We start from the raw sequence: 26,080 nt of genomic DNA, 5'->3' as shown, positions 1-26,080 counted from the left end.
CTGTCGAGATCAGCGTTATCGTCTCCCCGGTACTCCCCTGTATAGGTCGGCGGGTTCTTGATACCAAAGCATTTTGCGCGCACTCTGTCGAGGAGTTCAGAGTCAGTGCCCTCGAGTTTGTGAATCAGCCGGTAAATGGCTTTATTCTTTTCTGCTTTTGTCTTAGTTAGATGAAGGAGCGCTCTAAGGTTATGCTAAGTCCGTGTCATGCTTCGCGTCCCACTATTAAAATCGCTTTATTGTTGCCAATTTTGCTTTGCCAGCTGTGTGGCGTATTCCTCTGCTTACGCTCTAATTTCGGCGATCTTAAGCTTGAGTTTCCTGTTATGTTTCAGTTTTTTCCATCTTCTGGTGACACTGCGCGTACCATCACAGAGTTTGAGCAGTCGAGCGTCCACCACGGGGGTTTGCGCCGTTCGGTTTACGTTTTTCGGTTCGGTTCGATTTAAGGAAGAGCACTTCAAACTCACCGCGTGTTCATGCCGACCTTACCAATACTCTTTTCCTCATTTGGAACCGTATATCTCCATCCTGTTAAGTTCTTAGGTTTTCTTCAGGAGCTTAGTAGTACAAAATACCAGGTGCCCCAGCTTAATCTAGCCAACCTTTTAAAAGAGACTAATGATCCTAGCCCAGTGAAAACTTAGGGTTGTTTAAACTCGCGTCGTATAGACTGCTGAACTTTTTAGTCCTTCAAATTTACATATTTTTCATTATATACATTTTAAAAGGTTTCTTCAAAAACAAAGTGCTAGTACAGAAGTTGTATATCGTCTAGAAACACGGCCAGAAGCGCTGTTTTCATCAAGGTTCGATTCAGACAGCTTCAATTATTGGCGTTCCAAGAAAGTTATCACGTGCACAGCTGCTGGCTCACATATTTGCCACAGTGCGCAAGCAAAGCCACATGAGGGGAAAACTTTGATGACAAATACGCCACGTTCCCTAAAAACTGAACAACACTTATAAGATAGAAAAAACCAAGTACGAATTGCAGATGTCAGCCCTACCAGCCGACACGCAATTAAACTGCAGTGCGCCGACACACCAAATGGCCCGTGGTTGCCATAGTCTAATACACGTCGCCCTTTATTTCAAAATGATGATCACGAAGGTTGTTCGGGGAGGCACGAGTTGAATGTGGAGGGAACTGAAATGTGATTTTTGTCGGCAAAAATGGGTTCACGTACTATCGAAAAAATATGAATATACACAAGACGAGGCAAAGAATCTATTTTACCTGTGCGGGTTGCTTTACGGAGGGGGAGAGGAGGCTTTGAGTGAAAGGAAATGTAAAAAGTTCTCATCGCAATGCAGACATTTTTGAGCATATTTGAAAATCTTCCTTAAGTAATCAATTCTCCAGCAAGTTTCCTAACTAAAATTTCCGATCAAAACAGCTCAAATCGCTTCAGTGTCACGTTATAAAACCTGCCAGTGCTAACAATACGCCCTTTCTTCAAAAACTGGTTAAAATTTTAAAATCTACAAAGTCTGTAATTTAAAAGAACAGAACACTTTGCTAAGAAACGCTTGAGTGTTGGCGCCTGTTGGTTGTTGTGGATAGCGAACGGCGGCTTTTTACACGAGAGTAAACCGGAAAGCAATTACATTCATAGTAACGTCTGCAACAGCTATCTCTTGTGCCCCAAAAAACGCGCCTTTGGTCGCCGCTGTGCTAATGTAAAGTTAGTGAGTATAACGCGTTTAAGAAATGAGGAAGGGTTCAAATAAGGGCATTTGATCTCAAATGTCGCACAAGGGGTAAAATCGTCTCTCCAAAAACCTTACCCACTGATATTGCCTCTGCTGTCGTGGAAACATTTTCCGTCGTTGTGGTTGCGCTTGTTGTGGCCGTTGCTTCAGTGCTGACGCCTGTTGGTTGTTATAGACAGCGAATGGCAGCTTTATACACAAGAGTACACATTGTCAATCTAAAGTCGTCAGGAAATGCAGGTGCTTTGTAAAACGAAATATATAAGTAGCCAAACGCAAAAAGCGTTTTAAATAACTTATTAATGGTAATAACGATGAGGCCAGGATTGTGGTACGAGACCGACAAGGTTAAAGAACCACAGCTGGGCGAAAAGTCGGGGTTTTATGTGGTGTCATGATAGACCCACAGTATCCTGCGATAAGCAGTGCTTCTAGTACCAGACCACAAAGACGGCGGCTTGCGCTATCCGGCAACGCATGAATGTTCTTACAACGGCAAGACAATGTTCGCCTGCCGGAATCTGAATTTAACAGAGGGATTGTTGTTTTCTGTCGTGCCTCAATATGTTTTCGAATTGATGCCTAACTTCACTGTTACACAAAGTAGAATTTGCCGTTCTTCAGCTCTCGGAAGGCCGAAATTGCTGCTTATTCAAGAAAATGGCTATGCATCAGTGCGGTCAAGATTATGATGAAAAAAAGCATTTTTAAAGACAATATATAGATAAGCGAGCCTCGTACACTACGTTAACGGGTTTTTGGCATCACTGCCACAGGCCACAATCAAGTACAGTGCCGTACACTGGTTATTATAAAGCATCGTCGGTTCTTAATACTATGCAAGCCTAACTATGTGCCTTGGTACTGAAGAGGGCTCAGTGGTTCTGCAAGTACACAAATTTATCGTCTATAGTCATTCCAACATCCCCAAGACTCGGTTCTTTCGTACCAAGAAAGAAAAACGTACGGGTGATAAGATTAAGATTAAAACGTGACGGATGAGATTAAGAAGTTTGCGGGCATACGGTGGGCGCAGCTGGCACAGGTTAGGGTTAATTGAAGAGACAGGGGAGAGGCCTTTGCCCTGCAGTGGGCGTAGTCAGGCTGATGATGATCCAGAGACGCAATGATACGATCAGCCTAGTGGCGCCATCTGGTTATTTGAACAGGAACGTATTTTGTCAACAAATTTGCACTCCTCTTTAGGACAAGAAGCAGCAGACTCAGAACTGTAAATAAAAAATAACGCAAATTTATTGCTCTTACGTTTTGTTATAGGCGAGATAAGACGAAGCAAAAGCTCGGTGGCCCACTAGTGGCCAGTGAACGTATCAAAAACGCTTGCAAGGGCGCCGAAATTATGGACAGAGTGTCTTGCAGCACGCAGTCACGTAGGATAAACTCTGGGAGCAGCATATGTATCGCAAACGTACCTTAAGGTTCCATATCAAATAGCGTTTGGGTCATGCGCACTTTAGATCACGCTCTCCCATATGCCCGTATGCCCTTTTTTATACTGGCACTACATCCGCAGTGTCCGAACGTTGCCTGTGCACTCCTCAGATATTTGGTAGTGCTGGGAGGACTACTGGGATGAAGTATACCGCTAAACAGAATGCAGCTTCAGGGTTCGCTGTGCTGAGAGTGTCATCGTACGACCACCTTGAGAAATAATAAGTTTGTACAAGGAAAGGCTGTGAAATCAAGAATGTATCGTAAGATTTAGGCTAATTTCTGCGAAAAACTAACTCTGATGACTCTGCTGTCGTGGGAACGTTCTCCTTTGTCGTAGTCGAGGCCGTCGTGGTTGCCAGTTCAGTGCTGCTACCTGTATCTGTGCGCAGCGAACAGCAGCTTATTGTGCAATAGTACTAACCATTGTGATAAACATGACACGGCAAGCGACTGCTTACTACGCAAGATAAATAAGCCGCCTGTGAAAAAAAAAGCATTTTAGGAACTGATCAGGGGTATAACTGGTTATTATTGGGCACATTGTCTCTTTTTGAACTTCAAGCTCTACTATTTGGCTTTGTAATGCAGAAAAATCCGGTGCTTTGGAGGTTCTCGAACACCTAATTGAAAAACGTTAAAACGCCTTTAGTGCAAGTACTTTCGCATTAAGTAATGAAATTTAGTGGGTAGTGAAAGAGGCGCAGGTGTACAGCTGTCCAGGTGTGAGATTGTCGAATGCAGGCGTAATGCGAAGAAATTTTATAAAAAGTAGTGGGTTTTTCGTAGGTCATCCGCTTCGCATTCTAAAGATGCCAGGGTGAGTACCGAGTGCCATCAGTTATAATTCGTTTGATTTAATCACTACATTTTTCACATCGCGGTGCTCGGTTATTCTGGGTTGAAAACCTAAGAAAAAGGCGTTCGGCCAACCTCGACCCGTGTTGACTGATCTATCAACGAAAGAACCGAAATCCCTTTGTTCGGCAAAGGCTATTATGACTCTTTTTCTCTCTTCAAGTCAACCACGAGCCACATTCCAAGGTTGAGTTACTCGAAACTCGTTTTGCCCCTGGTATGGTACAGCAAGGTTTACGGAACCTCCTCCAAAGGCACATCCGCTGGGAAACCGGGCGTCGGGCTTTAGGACAGCTATACCGCCTAATCAGGTTGGCGTCCGGAAATATTTCACTCGTCAAAACTTTACAAGGCTCATAATAAAATAATCACATTAAATCGAATTTGTCGGGCTTCCTATGTCTTTTTCACATCTCCGTTCATCTACCTGTCGTGTCAGAATTTCTTCTAGCGAGAAAGCAATTCCACGAAATTTATTTAGCCTACATACACTACCTATCCCGCCAACAGAACGCCGCTGTATATTTTACGATGCTGATATACAGTGATAGAGTGCAACCAATTTAGCAAACAAGGGGGTGCGTAAGGAAAGAGTGAAATCCAGCGTACCGTACAAGAAAAAACTGATTTCTCTCATAAACTTACTCTCTTCTGTGGCTTCTGATTCTTTGGAAACTTTCGCCGTCGTAGTTGTCACTGTCACTGTTGATGTTCCTTCAGTGTTGGGACCTGTAGGATATGTGAACAGTGAACGGCAAGTTTTTACGGAAAAGTACAAACCGTAAGGCTAAATTCGGAAGGCGACAATTTCTTACAGCGCTAGACAAACGTATTTGAGAGCCTACAACAAAACGACTTTTAAAAAGTAATCAGTTTCTAATAATGACAATGGCAGGATTGTAGTGTGAGGCAGACTCCCCCAGAGCAGACAACTGAGGGAATATAGCTGGGATTTCTTTTCCAGTAATACAGACTCACAACATCCTACGCTTTATTATCAGCACCGCCTTCTTCTAGAACTTCTAGACGTTCTAAAACTGCTAGATGTTGAGACAATGTGGTCTAGTGCAATTAAGGTACACCAAGAGCACGGTTTTTGTCTCAATATATTTCCAAACAGGAGCTCAGTTACCAGTTGGAAAAGCCGATATAATATCGGCGTAGTTCATTAATTTTGTTCTTAGATTGATTTGCTCTTAAACTGCGTCAACTGCAGTTTGTAAGATAGTGTTTATTTTCATTTTGTTTCTTTTCTTCTATATATATGAACACTTTGGAAACACAGTTGAATATTTCTGATAACAGAGGCTTCTTGAGATTTTTTTGATTTCGCGGTTTTCAAACTTGTTCTTTTCTGTCCTATACTACGTCCCAAACCTGCCACAGCCTCAAATGAGGCTAGCAGTATGTTGTAAATAAATGTAAAATATATTGAAATCAAATATTTTCCAGTGATGCAAGTGAATCGCGTTATGCGATATTTCTCGAATTGGATTCATGGCACTGAAGGAAGGTTAGACTTGTCTCAGATGTAAGTCCTTCAAATACAGCAGTGCGGTGTTTATACCTTAAGAGGTAATTCGAAATACTCACTTTCTTCTGACTCATCCCCGGGAGAAATTGGACCTTGTCAGAGGAAGGAAAGGACATTTGTATTAGCCTCTTGTAATTATCCTAAAAATACATTTAATAAAACTGACAGACATCACAAGACTGGAGAATCTGGCAGCTTATTAAGGTATTTGCACAGTTTTAGGCTACCCGTTAAAACAGAATAAGCTGTATTGATGTATGATAAATAATATTGAAAATAAACTAAAAAATATTTCATGCGAATGCACTTAATATCCCCGCTGTACCAAATGCGTTTAAAAGAACTAGTCATGAATAAGTGAGTCAGCGTTACAGACCTCACAATTACTTATGTTAACCAGGTGCGATTATTTCTATTTGCAGAAAACAACAAAAAATTCAAAATACCTCCCAATGCTCTGAAATCAAGTGTGCGATGAAGGCCAAAGTAAAGCAGTTGAATATCCTAGGACATTACAAAATAAGGCAAGAAGAATATTCACAGGTAGTCGATCAGTCGATCCTTCGTAAATGCGGGAGTACGCCTCGTTGCCACTCCATATGCTGCAGCACACGCTTTCTTGCATTGCTCGATTTATTTAATCTTTTTTTGGTACTAGACTTTATTTAAGCACTATAGATGGGTCGCGTTGACGTGCCCTGCGCAAGTCCAGCAGCGTTGGCACTGCTCCATCGGTGGACACGTTTTTTCGACATGGCACCTCTAACGCTAACGCAATAAAAGAAACACCCAACGCTCATCTCTTCATGAGACAAGTTTAAGCGCTGTACCCACTCTACAAGAACTGACTAAAGTCCACCACACAGCACAGTTGGACAGACCATCCTCCGCAAACACGGGCAGACACATTTTAGCTGCATTAAAGAATCAACCAACGTGTCCCCCTCCGGACAACACCCATAGCATTCCTAAACCGCCCAACAGAACAGTATACCGCCCAACAGAACGCAGCTTCAGGGTTCGCGGTGCTGACAGTGACAGCGTACAACCAACTTGAGAAATAAAAGTGTGTACAAGGAAAGGCTGTGAAATCAAGAATGCATCATAAGATTTAGGCTAATTTCTTTGAAAAACTTACGCTCTGATGACTCTGCTGTCGTGGGAACGTTCTCCTTGGTAGTAGTCGAGGCAGTCGTGGTTGCCGGTTCAGTGCTGCTACCTGTATAATTTGTGCGCAGTGAACAGCAGCTTATTGTACAATAGTACTAACCTAAGGGCATTTGATCTCAAATGTCGCGCAAGCGTTAAAATCATCTCTCCAAAAACCTTACCCTCTGATGTTGCCTCTGCGGTCGTGGAAATATTCTCCGTCATAGTGGTCGCGCTTGTTGTGGCCGTTGCTTCAGTGCTGACACCTGTTGGTAGTTATGGACAGCGAATGACAGCTTCGTACACAAGAGTACACATTGTCAATCTAAAGTCGTCAGGAAATGCAGGTGCTTTGTAAAACGAAATATATAAGTAGCCAAACGCAAAAAGCGTTTTAAATAACTTATTAATGGCAATAACGATGAGGCCAGGATTCCTGTGCGAGACAGGCTAGGCTATGGAACCGCAGCTGTGCGAAGAGTCAGGGCTTTATATAGTGTCATGATAGACCCACAGGATCCTTCGACAGGCAGTGCTTCTAGTCAGGAAAAGCTAATCATCCACCCACTACACAAGAACGTGCACCCTACCCACAACCGGGAAAGACGCGAAGCACGCACCAAAGCCCTGTATAAGAAACACGCGGACAACGAAGACGCAGTCTACGTAGACGCGGCAGAATATCCATGCAAACCAGCCTACACTCTCAGCGTGGTGTCACACTACCTCAAACACAAGGCTTCGGGCTCGATAATGGCAGCCACCTCCCTCGAAGCGGAAGAGGCGAGCAAAGCACTGTCCATAGCATCCTCCACTGCCCCAGACTAAAACCACTGCCCCACTCTAAACCCGCAATCAGGAATTTTGCAAAGGGACAGATCCATTCTGCAACCTACAAAATACTCCAATCAAGCCCCTACGACCCCAGACCAATTCAACTAGTTTGGGTGCCAGCCCACGCAGGCAACCCCGGAAACGAGGAGGCGCACTCTATGCTCGAGCGTACGTCAACCGAGTAGGCCAAACAGTCGAGAGGGAATACGCGCGGAAAACACTAATCACCTACAATGAAATCACGCCACACTATAGAGAAGACAGGCTTACATATCCGCCACCTCACCACAGCCTCACGAAGTAACAACAGACTATATGCAAGCAACTCCATTCCAGAGCGTTTCCTTCAACGGCCTATCTGGCACTAATACAGCCAGGTCAATACAAGCCCGAATGCTCTCTTTGTGGGGCTCCGAGAGCAAACTTCGAACGCATACTTATCATATGCCGAGAACTCTAAATTACCAATTCGCTGGAACCCCACAGACCTAACAGGTTGGGAGATCGTGGTCTATAGCTCGGAGCCGGCCTCACAGAAGAGGCTGGTGGAATGGGCGGAGAAGATCGCAGAAGTCATGGACAGATGGCCGCCAACCGGGACTAAGAACCAACCCCCCCCCCCCCCCCCTAACGCCTTCTCTTACTTGGTTCATCAAGTTTTTACCTACCTATTTACCTGAGTTCCCGGGTTCGATCCCGACCGCGGCGGCCGCGTTTCAATGGCGGTGAAACGCAAAAGACGCCTGTGTGCTGTGCGATATCAGTGCACGTTAAAGATCCCTATGTGGTCGAAATAATTCCGGAGCTTGCCACTACGGCAGCTCTTTCATTCTTCTTCACTCCCTCCTTTATCCATTCTCTTACGACGTGGTTCGGGTGTCACCGAGATATGTCAGGCAGTTAATGTGTCATTTCCTTTTTTCAAAAACAAATTTTCAATTTTCCGGGGGTGCGTGATGGCAGCGCGCGTTAAGGAACCCTAAGTGGTCAGAATTATTCGGGAGCGCCCTGCTAGTGTGCCATTTTAATCTATTCCTGTTTTCACTCCCAAGTTCGTCATTTCCCTCAAGGCGCGGTCCCCGACGTGTGCATATAGCCTGAAACAAAGACTGTGCGTTTCGGTTTCTCAAAACATGCAGTCCTTGACGGCATGGCCGGGGTGTCCACCATGAAAAAATTTGATGTCACTGCGGCAACCAGCATTGGAGCACTGTGAAAGCAATGACGCCTCCTCGGCACGCGTCACCTCTCTTTGCTCCCCTTTGAATATGCCCCTCTTTGCCTCTCTTTGCCTCCTTTTATATGTGGTCTGGACGTTGAAGCTGCACTATGTGATGGCACAGACGGCCTAGACATGATGCCACACATCCACACAACGCGCAATTAAGCACAGCGGCATCAGCGCCCGAACAGCAGCATCTGCTCGCGGCAACGGCGAGAAAGCGGCTTACAAGCGGTGCGCCGAAGCGGAAGGGTCGTAAACTAATTTCAGGTTGTTTTTTTTGGTGCGCAATAACCCCATGTGTTTCACGTGATCGTTACATCACTTCAGCAAAACGCAAATGGCATAGGAGTGACGTGTCGAAGCGAATGGGGCCGTATACTCATTTCACCCTTGGCGTAGCATCGCTCCACGCCGCACCGTTACACCATTAGTTCCTCTCAAGTGACCCGCAATTCATCCTTAATTAAGCTTAATTCATCATAAACACTTTTAAATCATCGTTATTTCACAATATTTCATCAATAATTCCCCATAATTCACGCCTAGTTTTTAATTGCCCATTAAATAATTAATTGATTGGATTTCGATTAACTGCGGATTTTGCCTCTTTTCATCTCAGTATTCAAATCTGGTGTTCAAATTTGGCGCCAACGCGTTGGCTCCGCTCACACATCCGGGCACGTGCTCCCACATTTCCGGCGTTTTCAAATTTGGCGCCAATTTTCCTTTGGCCCCGCCCATTTTTTGGACCTTTTTAGCTATAAAACTATTTATCCAATTTCCGAAATTTTTTGTTGCGCCGCATCCTGAAATCATCCTCTTTCGATTACAACCACATGTTTGACACTATTTCTTCTGAGTTCCCCACAACTGCTGCGGACACGTTTTCGTGGACACGATCTTGTCAACATACCGTAGTAAAGCTTTCGCTTTAGTAAATCAATTACACCTGGTCTTTCGAATGGAAATAAAAATTTGTTTTGAGAAACAGAAAAAGCGGAGTAACTGCCTCACGTCTCTCTGTAGACACCCCAACCGCGCCGTGAGGGAAGTGACGAAGGAGGGAGTAAAAGAAGAAAGGTGCCGTAGTAGAGGTCTGTGGGATAATTTGGACCAACTGGGGATCTTCAACGTTTACTAACATCGCGCTGCACACGGGCCCCTTGCTGTGTTCAAAACAAATTTTCTTCTTCTCCTCCTCCGTACGTATTTATTATTGTGTAAATAGTTGGTACATATTACTTCTCCCCCTATCCTCTCTTCCTGTCCCCTCACATCTTTCATTTCATTTCTCCCTTCTGCCTGCTATCCTTTATTTCCGCTGTCCCAGCTCAGGTGCTTCAGTATCGATGGCAGATGACGGGGCTAGCAAAAATCTTTCACCTTCCTTTTTTTTACGTTAAACACTTACTACTTCCTTCATTTTTATTATATTTTTAATCAGGCACTTACTACTACTAGTGCGTCTCCTCCTCCCCTAATCAACTTTTCCTGCTTCGTACCCGAGTTGTTCGTCACACGATTGTGGACGCGCCGGTGTTGACGAGGACAGAGCATTTCAAAACAGTTCAGAACCTGGGAAGCTCGCTACTACCAATTAGAGATTTAAAAACATTACAGTGACAATACTGCGTTCTTTTTCAGGGCATTAAATTACACGCGATACAAATTTTCTTTTTTACACGTGAGGTATAAATTATAAGTGTAGGACAGCATTTAAAACGGTAAAAAAAAAGAAAATTCAAACAAGTTGATAAACTTTCAAACACATGCGCCATTATTAGCAGTCTGTTCGGCGCCGTTTAAAGCGTGTTTACTCGGTGGTGTTACAAATAATTCTTTTGTTGCAATTAATCTCTACGCTGGCGGTAAATATTTCGTTTAGAGCTACGAACATGAAGCCAGGCCAAGTTTTCATTAGGTGTGTGACGAAGATAATCTTTTTGTCAAATATAAGTTCAGTCGCTTATTTACCATTCCTTCTGCTGTTGTTTTAGCTATAACATTCAACAGCCACACACGGAGAACAGGCACGGTTTGAACAAGGTGATCAAATTTCCACTAACATCTTAAAAGCGCAAAACCAGGTGAGGCATCGGAAAGGATATGAAATGTTTTTATAGAAAAATTTCAGGCTATGCGTGAACGCACAAGAAAAGTGTCGAGCGTAAGCAATTCATTCGAGACCTCCGAAATGTAGTTCGGCTAAGTTCCTCATTAATGTATACGATTATGTTTTCCGTGTGTCTCACGCAAATGAACGGAGTCGCGCTTTCAGTTCGAGCTTGGGCCTTTAAGACATAAGAGGAGTAATCATGTAGCATCTTTCTTCTTTCTTAGAGGTGCCTATCGTCGAGCCTATTCTGCATTAAGTCACTCCCCGCTCCCCATTGGCTGCAGATCAGTTCACCAAAACAAAGGTACCACCTGGGATTCCGTAAGGGTGCTAAGAATACCTTTTTTTTCTGGACAGGCGGCTGCTGCAAAGTGAACCTAGCAAGTTTAACGCTGTACTTATGCTTCACCACAGTTAAACAGCATCTTCAATGCTTTACTCATGGCGCACTCGTAAGCTCAGCCTTTGCCCAGAGCCTGTTTTCGTGCGTTAATTGATGCGACTGGAGCCGGTTACTTTGCTTTCAGTTGCCACTTAGTGAAACCATACGACGTATTTATATTCAACTCGTTTTTATCTCAGCTGCTAATAGGGTATTTATGACCTGATATGATGGATATATTTGCAAGGCAAGTGTATAAAAAGAGCCTGTTTCTCTCATGTGTATTCAACACACCAATGCAAAGGATCGCACTACCGTAGGCTTTAGAGTTTACGAAGTCTAGTCCAGCAATGTTCAAGTAACGCTTTCTTAGCTCACGTTCGCTGGGAAGCTGGGCCCCGGCCCTGAAGACGGCTACATCCACTTTCCAGGTGGTCGTCAGGAAATATTCCACCGGCCAATTCTTTATAAGTGGCAGAAGAAAATGATCATGTGAAACAGGTGTATTTAGGCGGCATATTTTCTCTTTAAGACCTCAGCTCAGCTACATGTCGTGTGAGAATTTTTCATAGTGAGAAGGCAATTTAGTTACACACACTACCTCTTCCACCAACAGAACGCGGCAGTAGGCTTTGCCATGCTGATTTACCGTTATGGAGTACAACGAATTTAAGAAATAAGGGAAATGTGTAAGTGTAAGGAACAGGACTGAAAACCAACCTGCCCATCGAAAATAAACCGATTTCGCCGAAAAACTTACTCTCTGGTGGGGCCTCTGATTCCATGGAAACATTCCCCTTAGCAGTAGTCACGGTCGTTGTGGATGTTTCTTCAGTTTCGGAACCTGTGGGTTTTGGGCACAGTGAAAGGCGCCTTTTTACACAGCAGTACTAATTGTAAATCTAAACTCGGAAAGGCAAGATGGCTTACAGCTCTACAGAAGTGAATCGAGGAGCCTACCGCTAAAAGACTTAAAAATAATTATTGGTTACAATGATGATGGCAGGAATGGGCTAAGAAGAAGACTCCCCCATGGCACACAAGTGAGGGAAGATGCCTAGGAGCTCATTTCCCTTATGATAGACCCACAATATCATGCGCTTTGCATTACTGTCAGCACCACCGCCGAAAACGGTCGCTGATGCTACCTTTAAGTGCAAGATGGTCATCTCGACGCTGCGACAAAGTGGCCGAGTGGCAATTCATGTTCGCCTATAGCATATTTTTTTTGTTATTCTGCCTCAAGATCTTTCCAGATAGAATGACAATTGTGCTGGTACAAATCAAAAAGTAACCCTCATATGCTTCGAGTTGAGAAATATTGCCGTTATAGAAAGAAACCGCCTATATCTGAATTTTATCCATTAAATTAAATAAGAATAATACTATCCCCAATTTTTTAGAGATGCTCAGGTATTACACCGTCGATAAATGGGCTGATGTTATCACCACTACAGGCCACGAGCAACTGCACTGAAGGATAATATTTACTGTTCAGGTTGGAGGGTGAGTTTGCATGTTTTTGAGCTACAAATCTACATTTGCTTCGGCCTTTTAAAATCCGTTGCAGTAGAGAGATTATGGAGTAATTAAATATAAATAAGTGCATTATCGCTTCCTCAGTTTCGACGGAGATTTTCGACAAACTCTCCTGCTCCTAAATGTGCGTGCCCTTAATCTAGGCCGCTAAGGGCTCCGTCTTCCATGGTGGCCAGAAAGATTCCCATCAACAAATATTTTCAGCATTTCGTCAGCCTTGACACGAGGAAACCAGAATCTCTCGCTTCTTACTAGAAAAAAAAAATGCTCTCCCTAATTTGACTGTATTTCTCGAAGTCAGGAAGTGCTGGTTTGACTATAAGCTTCTACGGCCAACCAGTGCGTAAAGTTTCGTGCACAAACTTCTCACAGCCCAGGCACTCTATCTACTCCTGCACTGCATTTTCCAGATGGCTCCTACTCTAGCTTCTGCACCACATGTGACGTGCCTGTTTTCACGAGCTCTTTATAGTCTTGTGGACTTACGTTGACTTGTACTGGGTTTTATCACAAACTCCCGGTGCCTCCTGACATTCAAAGTTATATAAGCCTTGGTAGTGCAGCAGATTGAGCTGCTCTGCAGGTCCATCATTGCTTGTCGAAAACCGTTAACATATCCACAAGGCTCGATAATTCCACACCACGTAAGGAACGTTTGTCAGCGGAGAAATTGCAGGAAGTGTACAGACGTCCAGCCGCGAAGTGGACGAATGCAGGCATAATGCGAACGGAAATGGAAACCCTTGCTCATGCTTTTTATGAACTGTATTAGCGTCTCGCGGTTGCCAAAATAAATAAACAGCACTCAATTTTAGTCTTTTTGATAACCTCTAGTAGTTACTCGAAATGATGGCTTTCTTTTTATATTACATTTATATACAACAGTCTGGAATTCGTATGGAAATGGTACTAAAAAAGCTAGACAAACCAAAATGGCCGGTAATAAAAAGCAAGCTCTAGAATCATATCGCTGGAACTTTCCTAAACAAAAAAGTTTCCCATTACAACAATACAATACAACACTACTCTTTGCCTAACCAACGCGTTTGTAATAAAAATAAAGAACCACAGTATTTGTACACATGTATACAATAGCAATCCAATGTGGTTTGATAGTACAAATATCAATATCTTAGGAAATCAATCAATATTTATTCCCAGTGTGATGAAATCCGCTGGCAACAACTAATATTTTAAAAAGAAGGTAGGACTAATTGACCGACAATGGCGACGCTTTTGAGTACATGTGGTCCGAAAATTTATACAAAATATCAAACTTATTTCCTAGAAACTGACCAACAAGCATCCTCGCCGTTATGGCGATAGATCAGAAAGTGTCAGCATAATGGGGAAGCGGGTGATACATTTTAAGAAAGTGAAACGGGCTTTAAAGGCCCACCTCAATATGGTCGGCTTCGGACGTCCACAACGTAAGTCAACCGGACTACTGATAAGCTCAACAAAATAACAGTTAGGACACATGCTATGTAAAGCTAAAATTGTACACATCGGCAAAATTCAATCCAGGAGTAGCTAGAAAGTGTGGAAGGTGATCCATATTTATTGGAGGTCCCGATAGCCGCGGCTGGTCAGCCGGCGGAGCGGGCTGTCGATGTTGCTGGCCAGGCCGGTCGCCGAATGCGTTCTGTGTTGTGCGAGCGGGGTCTGGCTGCCAGCTTCATCATCAGGACCTCTGGCGATCCCTGCGCCGCTACAGGTGGTCCTTCCTAGCGCGATGCGCGATAAAAGGAAGAATAAAAACGGGATCTACAAGTTCCTTCATGCAGTGAAGTTCCGGTCAGAGCTCGGGAAAGCTGTCGGGCAGAAGATACGAGTTCGGGTGGTCGAGCCTGGCTGCTTTGCAAAGGGCGAGGGGAGCCAATTGATGATGTTGACGGTAGCAACAGGCGGGAAAAGTCATCGAGGAATGGGAGGCGAGCTAGGCGTGCTTCAGTCGTACGGCCTACGAGTGGAGCCGGCAGTTGGGTTGAAGTGGGCCGGGAAAGGCCGATACAGAAAATGCAGCCGCGTGGGGATGTACGGGAGACATGAGATGTTCGCTGACCCAGGGAACCGAGGGGTCAAGTCCGGGACATAGGAATCAGAAAAAGAAGAAAGCAGTCGTGCTGAGTCCAATGGGAGTGTTAGATGGGGCACGCTATAATACGTCGCAAGCATGGCACCTCCTTCGATGGCTGTCTTGTCTCTAGCGGAGGTGTAGTCACTTGAGAAGGCGCCGGAGGGGACAGGGGTCCGGGACAGGCAGTTCGGGTGGCGCGTGATGCGCGACAAGGCTCTGGTGTGGCTTTCACGCGCGCCCCGCGACAAGGACAGAAGGACTCAGTGGGGTTGTGCTTGAGGTAGCAGGCGAACATGCGACTAGAAGCTGGTCCGCGCCTGGGTCGAGAGAGGACTCTTCTGGTGATTGTGTTATTGTCCAAAGGTAGGCGCCACAGCTGGCAAGCAGGGCTGGGCAGGAGGCGCCGTGGTACGGGAGCTCGCAGGTGGATGGGCGTCCGTAGGGGCTGGCGTAGCAAACTTCGGAGAGACTGGGGCGAGGAACGGGTCGGGTGTAGTAGCTGGCAGAGCGACAGCCGAAGCAGCTATGAGAGGAGATTCGGCCAGTGGTCGTGAGTTGAGTGGCGTGATATGCTTGGGTATCGGGACCGTGGTCTTCACCGCATGACCATGAACTCTGCAGACGACGGAGGGAAGCCTTCAGGAGGGTTGGGAAACTTTAAGGTTTATTTACATATATACAAGAGAAGCAGGGAGACCAAAAGTCAGAGATGAAGTGCTACATATTTACAACAGAAGCAGGGAGACCCAAAAGTCAGAGATGAAGTGCTACATATTTACAACAGAAGCAGGGAGACCCAAAAGTCAGAGATGAAGTGCCGTGAAACCAGCCAAATCGCGGCTTAAATACAGTGGATATTCCCTAGGCACCTAGCTAGGGAAACCGGTGGCTGATCAAGCGTCCAATGGGCAGACACACTCTTCATAGTCTCTTCCCTAACCCCGTGACCGCTCCGCCCCCACAAACACGTGCACAGGCAATAAGGAATCCTGGCGCCTTGAGGTCCTGGAATCCTGTTTCCGACCGGTTGTGCAGGTGCATAAGGTCGTTGGCTTTGTAGGCGGTGATCCTCTCCGTGTAAAGATGCGTCCTGACGCCCCCGGGCATTCCCGAGGGTAAGATGAATCAGCCGTGTCTGTCCCCGCTTTGTCTGGCCGCACGTGCAAGCGAGCGAGGCGGGTTCGGCGCCTTTGTTCGCGTCTTTCTGCCGGTCCACGTGAGGGCGCAGTTCGGGAGAATTGCCGCATTCCATACTCCGGACGAAGGGATGAGAGGCCTTTCGTCACAGCTCACCTTTGCCAGGAGCCGTTCCTAAATCTCTTCTCAGGACGACAGCACCTTTGGGTCAAGCATAGTTCGATGGCGCCTGCCGGGCTCGTCTGTTCCCGCTGTCGGGGCCTCCGATCACAATAGGCGGCACAGGTTCTGATTCCGGAACAGCAGCGCAGAGAGTCGGCGGGAGCTCCAAGCCAAAACGCGCCATCAGGCTCTTCTTGAAGTTGGTGTACATATCGCGGCCAGGAGGTGGCAGCCGCAGCTTTGGCAGGAGACTATGTGGGGTTTTGCGGCTGGCGTGCTGAAAGTGTAGCAGCTGGCTGGACACGTGGTTGATGTGAAAGTGCGAGTTCAGCAGCGCCTGCCACAAAAAAGGGGTCCCTGGCATAAAACGCAGGCAGGCCTACAGCTGAGGAAAGAAGCAGCGCTGAAAGGACTGAAGGAGCTCACCGGATGCGATGGTAGGCGCGTACATTTCGGCGAGGAGCAGCTGCGGAAAACCGGGCTCAAACAGCGGGCGTGCAGCGGCAAGGCCAAGTGGAGGGACAGGACGGACAGGAACGCAGAGCCGGTGGGGGAGGCGTTGCGTGCGTCGAAGCTTTCGTCCGGGGTCACCAGATGTGCTGGGTGAACCACATTTATTCGAGGTCCCGGTAGCCGCGGCTGGTGAGCCGGCAGAGCGGGCTATCGATGTTGCTGGCCAGGCCGGTTGCTGTTGTTGTTAACTTGTTACCCTCACACAATGGCACATGCCCGCATAGGGGGATGCCGAATACCGAATGCGTTCTGTGTTGTGCGAGCAAGGTATTCTTCTTCTTGTTATTTCTCTTAAAAGGCCGTGCTACCAGCTTCATCTTCAACAGCGCCGCTACAATGCACGGTTCATCATAAGTTCGTGCGCTATGGGGTACGTGCTTCTTGGACCTGAGGTTTTGAGCGAAATATTCATTAGAATTCTAAGCATTTACTGATGCGAAGCAGATTATTTCTTCTCTGCTTAGTAAGTAGCGATAAAATATGTTTTTTTTATTTTTGAAGTATGAAACAATGCCGCAAAATATTGATTAACAGCAATCTATTCGGCCACCTGGAAAGACGGGGGTCTCAGCGGCCAAGATTACGGGGAAGGGCTTTTACGATGAGGAGTGTCCGAATAACGATAATTTCTATCGAACGTTTGGATGCGAACCTATAATTAATAACATTGAATCATTCCAGAACCTACGTGTGGCAATGGCCATAAACAACCCGAACAAAAACTGCGCTTGTAGCCCAAACACGCGTGATCTAAGCCTGATACTTTAATAATAAATGTCATCCTTGTATTGGTTAAACTCCTTACCAAGCTGCTTCAAACACCTCTCCCATTTTTAAGCTTAAGACCCAGATGCGAACATATATTGGGCAATGCAGCAAGCCAATGTAGCCTGCTGTGAATAATTGCCTCTGCAAACCTGCATGAGAGTTGAGATAAATGCTATTCTCAGTCTTGGACATTAATGGCAAAATCGTCTGCGGTGAGACGCGTCCATATGAGAAAGGAAACAAGTATCCGCAAATTAAATTACATTTTGCTTTCAGTAATTCAACTTTTTACTTCCTAAAAACAAACTAGCTTGTATGTAATATAGTTATTTCGCTATTATTAGTGTGAATCACATTCTGCGATATTACTTACGTTGGATTCATGGCAATAAGGACGGTTAGTACTGGCTGAGATATAAGGCCTCAAAGCGACAGTAGCGTCACATTTATACTTGAATCGGTAATGTGAAATACTTACTTCCTTCTGTACCATTCTCGGGAGCCATGGGTTCTTGTGAGATGAAGAAAGAGTACAGTTGTGTTAGCCTCTGATAATGATTCTAAAAAAGTATTACAGTAAACTGCCAGCTATCGCTAGGCTAAAAAATCCGACTGCTGACAAAGCTATTTGCAAAGTTCAAACCTACCCACTCAAACAGGAACACACATATTAAAAAAAACTATTTCACGTGAATGGTGTTAATATTTCAGGAGTACGAAACCTGTTTAAATTTATTGCTCAACAGTTAGTGAGGCTTAACATTACAGTCCTCACCATTAATTGTGTAAACCATGTGTGATTAGTTCTATCTGTCGAAAACTACAAAATAAATCAAAAATGCCTCTCATGACTCTGAAAGTGAGAGTGCGTTCAAGGCCAAAGTAAAGCGGTTCAGGAGCCTTCGCTATTACAAAATGAAGCAAGATGAAAATTCCCAGGCGATCGATGGGTCTATTCTTGGGTAAAGCGTGAGCATTCCTCGCTGCCACTGCAGAGGTCGCCAGTCGCGCAATACTGCAGTTTTTGATTTCTTAATTATTTTTTGATCCTACATTTCATTTAAGCCTCAAAGAATGGTGGCGTGGTCTGTGCCCCGCTCATGCGCCGCAGCGGCGCTATTGGTTCATCGGCTGACATGTTTTCTCGACTTCGCACCTTTATGCCGCCGCTATAAAAGAAACACCCAACGCTATTTCCTTCAGAAGGCGCATATAAGCGCCAGCGTTTTGTCCAAAACCTTGGTAGTTTTTTATTCTATTTTACCCATACCCCAACTCTGCGTCCTAACGTAGCCCTCGCCTTTACTCCGCTTTGCAGGGTCGCGTACTGGGAAGTTCTGGCGAGCCAAGTGCGTGTGTCACGGAAGCGCTGGTAACACACTCTCTTGCCTCCGGATTCAAGACGTGGCGTGATTCGAAAAATATGCCATTCGCTTACGCACAGTGTCCACGCCAGAGATTTATACACTACGGCCGTTCAGATTGATCTGTGCAGCTGTTCTCACCCTGAAGCATAGCTCAGCTTTCGGAGCCATGCGGAGATGCATTCGATTCCAACCAGGCAGCTCGGATAGGGTGCGCGGGGAAAACCCCTGCACTTCTGCGGTGGGTCCGTTGTTATAGCGTTCGAGTGCCGAGACCGAGGGGGCGAGCTACATACAGGCATCGGCTATCGCATTCCGATAGACGCGATATGCAAGATACAATGGTGCTGCGTGATGCGAGCTCAGGTTAATGAACAGTAGGTATTTAAAATGTTTCGGAAACACCCTGGTAGTGCTCTCATTTTACTCGCTTCCTTTGTTCACTATCTCGTTCATCCTTTTCCTGGAGGTACGGTTCACGCTGGACCCGATACAATTAAACCCGATTAAACAGAATTTTTGCATATAAAGCATACAAATGAGGGTATTTCAACCGGAAAAACGTATTAAATTCACAACAGTTTACAATATACCCTAAAACTAGCTCTATTTAATAGCACGTGCTTTGTTCAGCGGAGTCTAAGGCGCGTCTAGTCGGCACTCATTCCATTGTTCTTCGTGCCATCTGTCTTTTAAATGCATTTGGTTAACATGATCTCTAAAATTACGATAGATACTTCCTTTCATCCTATGCAGGCATAAGCAGAAGAAGTGTTTGCATTACGTAAGTAAACCGAAACCTTTTTTTGTGTCCACAATGCGTATATCCGCCTACACCATTCGTTCTGCTAATTTGCTCAGCATTAACATTTACGAGCCAGACACAGAGAACAGGCAGGGTATAAATGAGGTGATGGAATTTTTAACACCACAATAAATGTTCAAAACCATCCCAGACATGAGAAATGATATGAAATATTTTTGATACTAATATTTCATTGTATTTGCGAACACTCCAGACAGCTGTTGTGGGTAAGCTATTTTTTCGACACCTCCGAAACGTATTTAGGCAAATTTTCTCATTAATGCGTAATAATGTTTTCCCTGTGTCGAAGGCAAATGAACATAGCCATATTTGCAGCTATAGTTTCTGCCTTCTGAAATATCAGATAAGTAATGATGTAGTATATTACTTCTTTCTTAGGCGTGCCTGTCGCTACGCCTCTTCTGCCTTAACTCACTCCGGATTCCCCAGTGGCTGAAGAGCAATTAGCCAAAACAATGACCCAATCTTAAATACAGTAAGGGTGCTAAGGATATCTGAGTTCGTACTGGCGGCAGCTGTTGCCGAGTGAACTTTAAATTTTTGATGCCATATACTTATTCCGTGACGCCAGCCTAGAAGGGCTCTTCGAGGAACACGAGAGTATTAAGTAGAATGTCATAGGGCTATATGTCATAGCGGGGACAGAAGAAGCATATACAAGGGAAAGGGAATAGAGTTTGCATATCGAGACAGTTCGCGGATTATGAAAACCTTGCTTCCCACTCAGAGAAGCAGGAAGAGAACTTCGAAGACCCTGAATGACTATTCTAAAAATGAAATAAATTTCACACTGCGCGAATATCATGGTTTCCTGCGGGATCTGCAGCTGACCGGAGAGGAAGATGTAGTGATCGTAAAATATGATGCCTCAAATTAGCCGGGTTTTGCAAAGGCAACGTACGAAAGCAGTGTACAAGAAACAGATAAGCCATCTAGCGGTCTGAGAAAAAGTAGAGAAATTCAAGTACTCGCTACAAAATAAATAGTTCGCTTGAACTCACTACGGTCACCTAAGTGTAGAAGTGACCCACGATAATCACGCTAATGTCATTAGGGATAGAAATATCGAAGCATAATCGACGATGGAGGACAGAGGCAGCCAAAGCACAATGGTGGGCCTGAGAATTAAGAAAAACTCTGAAGTAATGCACAAAAGTGCCGGTAGGGCAACACAGTTTCGTAGGGGTGTGCGAGCTTTCGGAAACGTCGAATACCAAACGGAGCACCCTCGTATCTTACTATTCAAACGAATGAAAGTGTATGTCGAAATATTCCCCCAATTTTCGTATACTTTTGAGTAATTGGCGCAAAGTACTAATAAGGCTTCGCTTGTTTTTCTTCTATGACTATCCCCAAAACAGGCATCGTAGACACCACGTTACCATGCTGCCGCGATCATTATGCGCGGGATGGAGGGTTCAGCGCCACCGTGCGGCCATTCGCGTGGCGGGTTTCGTGCTCCCCACGCATGGCCTCAGAGACTGGACGCCGGGGAGGGCTCCGGCAAGTTTAGCAAACCCTACCTGACCTCGGAGGCCATGTCTCATACGTTAGCCCTCGCCTGTGTCATGCACTCAGATGTGGCGTTCGTTTATTATCTTCCATGCTCAACAGTAAAAGGTAATTTTCCTCTGAGCCTAATATGGCAGCTAAAAATTTAATGCACCGACTTGGCGTTGCGACTCTAAAACGAAGATGGGCAGGCATACAGGTATATAGATGGCCAGACGCAGGTATACAGCGAAAGCAACGCTTCGTTGTATACTTTCCACAAATTAACGCTTCCAAACTTCTTTATTTGCTAATTAGCTGCAAATCAAAATGCCTATTCCGATTTAAATATGTATGTTATCCGATCATCAAAATGATATTTGTTGATTCACTGAATCTAAAGCTGCGGGTCGTATTTCGTTATCCTCCCAGATAATGTAATGTTGGACGTTAAAAATGATAAGAAAAATAAACGAACCGTTGTTAGTGCTGGTAAGCATAACAGAAATCTGAGCCGCGCTGTACGGTTCTGTTTCATATTACCGTTCCGAGGAATAGAAAAGATGAGAGATTATTTCAGTGGTATAGAGTTCCTCGTTTCTTATTTATCTTCAAATAGTCTCAACGTAAGTATTCCATGGAGAATCGTATTGCGATGCGCTTAATAATGACAGCAAGTGCTAAGAATGAGGGAAACATAACACCGCCTCTCTGAAAACGCAATGATTGAGAAGAACACCGCGAAATGTGCAAAATGCATTAAAAAAACTTTCCATGCTAGATATGAAAATTCCCGATGCATAAACTACATTTAGCACCATTTTAAACCATTCTTCATAGGAAAAACTAAAATAATACAGCGAGTTGTTGACCAGAACACATATTTTGTTAACTTAACTTTGAACTTCAAAATTCTCCAAGTTTATGAAAGCTCAGCGTTATCTATTTCACCGTTCAGAATTATGCAGTTCATTATTGGCCTTCAGAACGCTATCTATTTTCGCATAGTTGCAACTTACCTGAGGGGGTGGAACTGTCATCGATGACTTCATCTAACAGAGAGAACCATAAGCTATGATTAGTTCTTCCCGAACATAAATCCGAACATAACTATTTTATGCGCAATCGTCTTGTGATGCGGTGAATAATAACAGCGACTACTTTAAGAATGCGGTCAGATAACCCCGCCTCTCTGAAAGCGCAATGATGGAAAACAACTCTGCGAAATGTAAGAAATGCACTGGATGGAAACTTTGCATGCTAAACTACATGCCAGGTAAGAAAATGTATGATGTATAAACTGCTTCTACAACCCTTTTAAACAATTAGGGATAGCTGTTAGTAATATAATGCACCCATATGATGATCCGAACACATACTCATATAACTGCTTCAAGCTTGATAATTCGCAAGAATATAAAACCTGAGGGGATGTAGCTCCCAGTGATGACTACATCTAGGATATAGAAACATAAGTCATTATTATTTCAGTGTTTATGAGTGAAAATACTGAAAGCTGACAATGAATAAGTTAATAGGCAGTCGCGACTGCCAAACAATATAAGCACAATACAGCGTTACCTCAAGTATTTTGTGCAGCTCTGTAGTTTTGTCTAATTCACGAAAAACTCTCCGGTGCCTTGCAGGGAGCCACTTACTGCCTTCCTATTGCTAAGCGATAGGTTCAATGTAGCAACCTTGTTCTCGGTAACAAATTAGAGTCCATTGCAGAAATAACCGCACTTACACGTTAGCTGCTAAATATAATAACCATGTAAAAAGTAACAGCGCGCTCTCGACTGTTTGCCCTGCGTGCTAGCAGTATTGATTTCGGCGTAGGTGATGGGCGCCTTCTGTTTCCCTCTCTCACTTTCATTAGTGGTAGGGGACAGGGTTGATTTCAATTATTTGCCCCTGTCGTATAACTTAAGAACGCGAACAGTGGGCTCCCTTGTTTTTGCATTTCTCTAGCGATAGGATTAGGCAGAGATTCTTCTTCCATACGTTGGGTCATATTCGAAGGATATTTTTCACCGCATTGGTAAACTGATTGAAGAAACTCCTCCAGCCTAATCCTACTGTTTTTACGCAGTCCACAGAATTTGCCTAACGTGATATGACAATCACAAGAGGAACAAGAGCATTTTAACTGATGTGAACGTGATGAAAATATTACGGTGCAGTTTACTTCCTGAAGACAGATAGCAAGGAATAAAAACACGACTACTAAGGTCACCCATTCTAGCTTCAGAACATGAGCAATGTTGATTAATTAACGAACTGCTCAGTACTGTCTGTGTTTTAATGTCCAAGCAAGAAGTAAATTTTTGCATTATATAGCCATCAAAACATATTTGCTAAGTAATTTCTATCCTCTCAATAGCTCGTTTCCTACATTAGGTGCACGCGATTTCTGGAACATCTCTTTTACTCGCGCCGTTTAGCCTGTTACGCTCGCTGACACCCGTCTGCTCAATTTCACATCGTAAGAATCTGCTGAAGAACCCCGAAAACAAGAAAAAGACACCTAGAGTCGACATCTAATTGACCATTCTACGCAGGAGCTACTGTGAGTTCGCACTAGGAAATATCCTTTCCTGATATCATATGCTAATCCAATTCCATACCACCATTTGTCCAGGTTTTCCTCGGCTGGAATGCACTGGGTTACCCTAAGATACAACAGATAATGTTTCATTCGGATTACGTGTGCTTCCCATGTGTGTTTATTTTGCGTGATCTTACATAGGATAGCCATATCTCATGTTTCCTTAACCATAGCGGCATCTTATTTTTCCATAAACTTACGCTTGTAAATGTCCTTTTCACACTTTGCTGCACTTCCCACAACATATTTCCTGCCATTCATAGATACACACAAGTTTCTACACCATGGAAGTACTGGCAAAATTGAGCATGTCTATACGCTCCTTTCAAATTGCTACATAAGAAGTTATCCTTAGAAGAGCAGCCGTATCGTTAAAATATGTCTAGGACAAACACCCTCGTCTCTGAGCGGTCGCATTAGATGCATTTCGTGTTTAAATGCTGCACATTGGGCATATTTTTCAAATGGTAATTGGCCACAAGGACCAATACGACTCGCAAAAATGCTCCCTCGCGATTTGCCACCAATGACTATTAGAGAAATGCATCCTTTCGAGGGGGCGCTCTTGACCTGGGTAGGAGACCTTCATCGGTGGCAGTTCTTCGCTTGTACCACAGATGAAATGGCATTCAAAATTTTGTTTTTTGAAAACCCTTGAATGTTTTCGGTTTGGTTAATTTATACATATTCAAAATCGTAAGACAGCTGAAAATTTTACCAGGTTTTTGCTTACCTCACGCAATTTTCAGTGCGAATGTGTGGAGTAATTTTGGAGGAGTAAGACACCCTGCCAGTCATGGTTGTTGTGCCAACAAATATCACAACAAAACTATCCGGGAACGTTTCATTAGCCACTAAGTTCGGAAGTATCATTTGTCATTTATCGACCACTACTGCATTAAAAAGAGAAACATCTGGTGGTTCAAAGTGGTATCATTGAACCTTGCGCTTAATGCACCCTATGTCCTCAATGTCGGTAATACGTTGGAGCACCTTAGCGAGTAGTAGGTTCCTTACACCACCTCGCGCGTTCACTTGAAGTCACTAAAGCACTTACCGTTCACGGTAATGGTGTCATTAGTCTCTTCAACTGAAATAGACAGTAATATCGATAAATTATTCGCACTATAGCACACAAAATTTCGGAGACAGAACGAAACCAAAACAATTGCATGTGCAATTAAGCTTCGCCCAAATGGTATAACGATATAGTGTTAATGGTTATTTCCTACTTTAGTTCTTAAATAGTTCCTCGTTTGATTACACAAACTCATCAACATACGTCATTAGGCATACTGGACAATGTGACACGCTTCAAGACACAGATGGACCCTTTTAACCAAGTGGCCCAGGAGTAGCGTGTCTGAACCGGAACACAAGCCTCATGGGTTCGATTCCAACAAATTAACTCAATTTTTTTCTGCACCTGAAAAACACAATTTAACTTAGTGTATGTAATATTAAATTATCTGTCAAGCAACCATCTCATAGCCAAAGTTTATTTCTAGATTTAATCATTTTCATTCCACAGCCTAACGTCTGAAGTTACTACCATCACGAACAGACCTCACTTATTGGAACAACGCGCACTGCGTTTCCTGCGAAGCGCCGCTTTAACACTGCCGCGTTAAAATCAGTCTTCTCAGCACCCAGAAATGAAGGTTAATACTAAGACCTTAGTTATTCATTATGGAAAAACCTAACACTTGCCAAGAAAAGGAAGAACAGTAGGGTAAAGAACAAATGACGTTTCGGGACCATTACGTGTTCCTTGTTCACTTATGAAAACGAAAAACGGAACGACCGTGTTTATACGAGTGAAGCTCACTGTAATGAGCATGCATATGCTGCAGGCATGGGCCCACGTGTCCGATTAAGTGCGTGCGGAGTTGATTGGATACGGAATGACTCTAGGAGTAGGCGGGATGATAATGATTTCTCGGTGGATATGATACTGGCTGTGTTCCAGGCGATAATGTGACCGGTGCACTTTTAGTGATCTGCCAAGGAGTTTTCCTCGTTGCGCCGCTTGGCAACGCTATTTTTGTGCCCCCTGAGCCGTCCCATGTAGTCCCCAGTTTCGCCGATGTAGGCTGCGTCGCAATCCTGACAAAGAATCTTTTATCTTGGGATACCTCGGGGTAGCTACTGCTATCTAGGTTGTCTTTCACTCTCACAAGTTGCTGTCTGAGCTTATTTGTAGGCACGTGGCAGATTTTAACATGATAGTGACTGAAAAGTCTTGCCAGTGTTTCGCTCACAGCAACCGCGTAAGGAATGGCGGCTCGCTTCCGCTCTTCCACATTAGTTACTAGCAGACAGCCGG

General features: G+C 44.5%; 1 protein-coding gene across 4 annotated transcripts in view; it reads right to left on the bottom strand.

Annotated features, from left to right (window-relative positions):
- Window positions 1-26,080, bottom strand: part of LOC144101577 (uncharacterized) — a 76,848-nt gene that overhangs the window by 7,960 nt on the left and 42,808 nt on the right. For all 4 annotated transcript variants that reach the window (XM_077634727.1, XM_077634729.1, XM_077634730.1 and 1 more), the window contains 9 exons: window positions 24,812-24,844; window positions 22,166-22,198; window positions 17,944-17,976; window positions 12,027-12,110; window positions 6,892-6,975; window positions 6,699-6,779; window positions 5,620-5,652; window positions 4,672-4,755; window positions 1,792-1,875 (listed from right to left, as the gene is read on the bottom strand). In XM_077634727.1, coding sequence (XP_077490853.1) covers window positions 1,792-1,875; window positions 4,672-4,755; window positions 5,620-5,652; window positions 6,699-6,779; window positions 6,892-6,975; window positions 12,027-12,110; window positions 17,944-17,976; window positions 22,166-22,198; window positions 24,812-24,844 — 549 coding nt within the window. The remainder of the gene's footprint in view (window positions 1-1,791; window positions 1,876-4,671; window positions 4,756-5,619; window positions 5,653-6,698; window positions 6,780-6,891; window positions 6,976-12,026; window positions 12,111-17,943; window positions 17,977-22,165; window positions 22,199-24,811; window positions 24,845-26,080) is intronic.

This window comes from Amblyomma americanum, chromosome 8, assembly GCF_052857255.1.
Source record: "Amblyomma americanum isolate KBUSLIRL-KWMA chromosome 8, ASM5285725v1, whole genome shotgun sequence".
Lineage (NCBI taxonomy): Eukaryota > Metazoa > Arthropoda > Arachnida > Ixodida > Ixodidae > Amblyomma > Amblyomma americanum.
The sequence above is the reverse complement of the archived record's forward strand: the minus strand, read 5'-3'. Positions and strand labels throughout refer to the sequence as shown.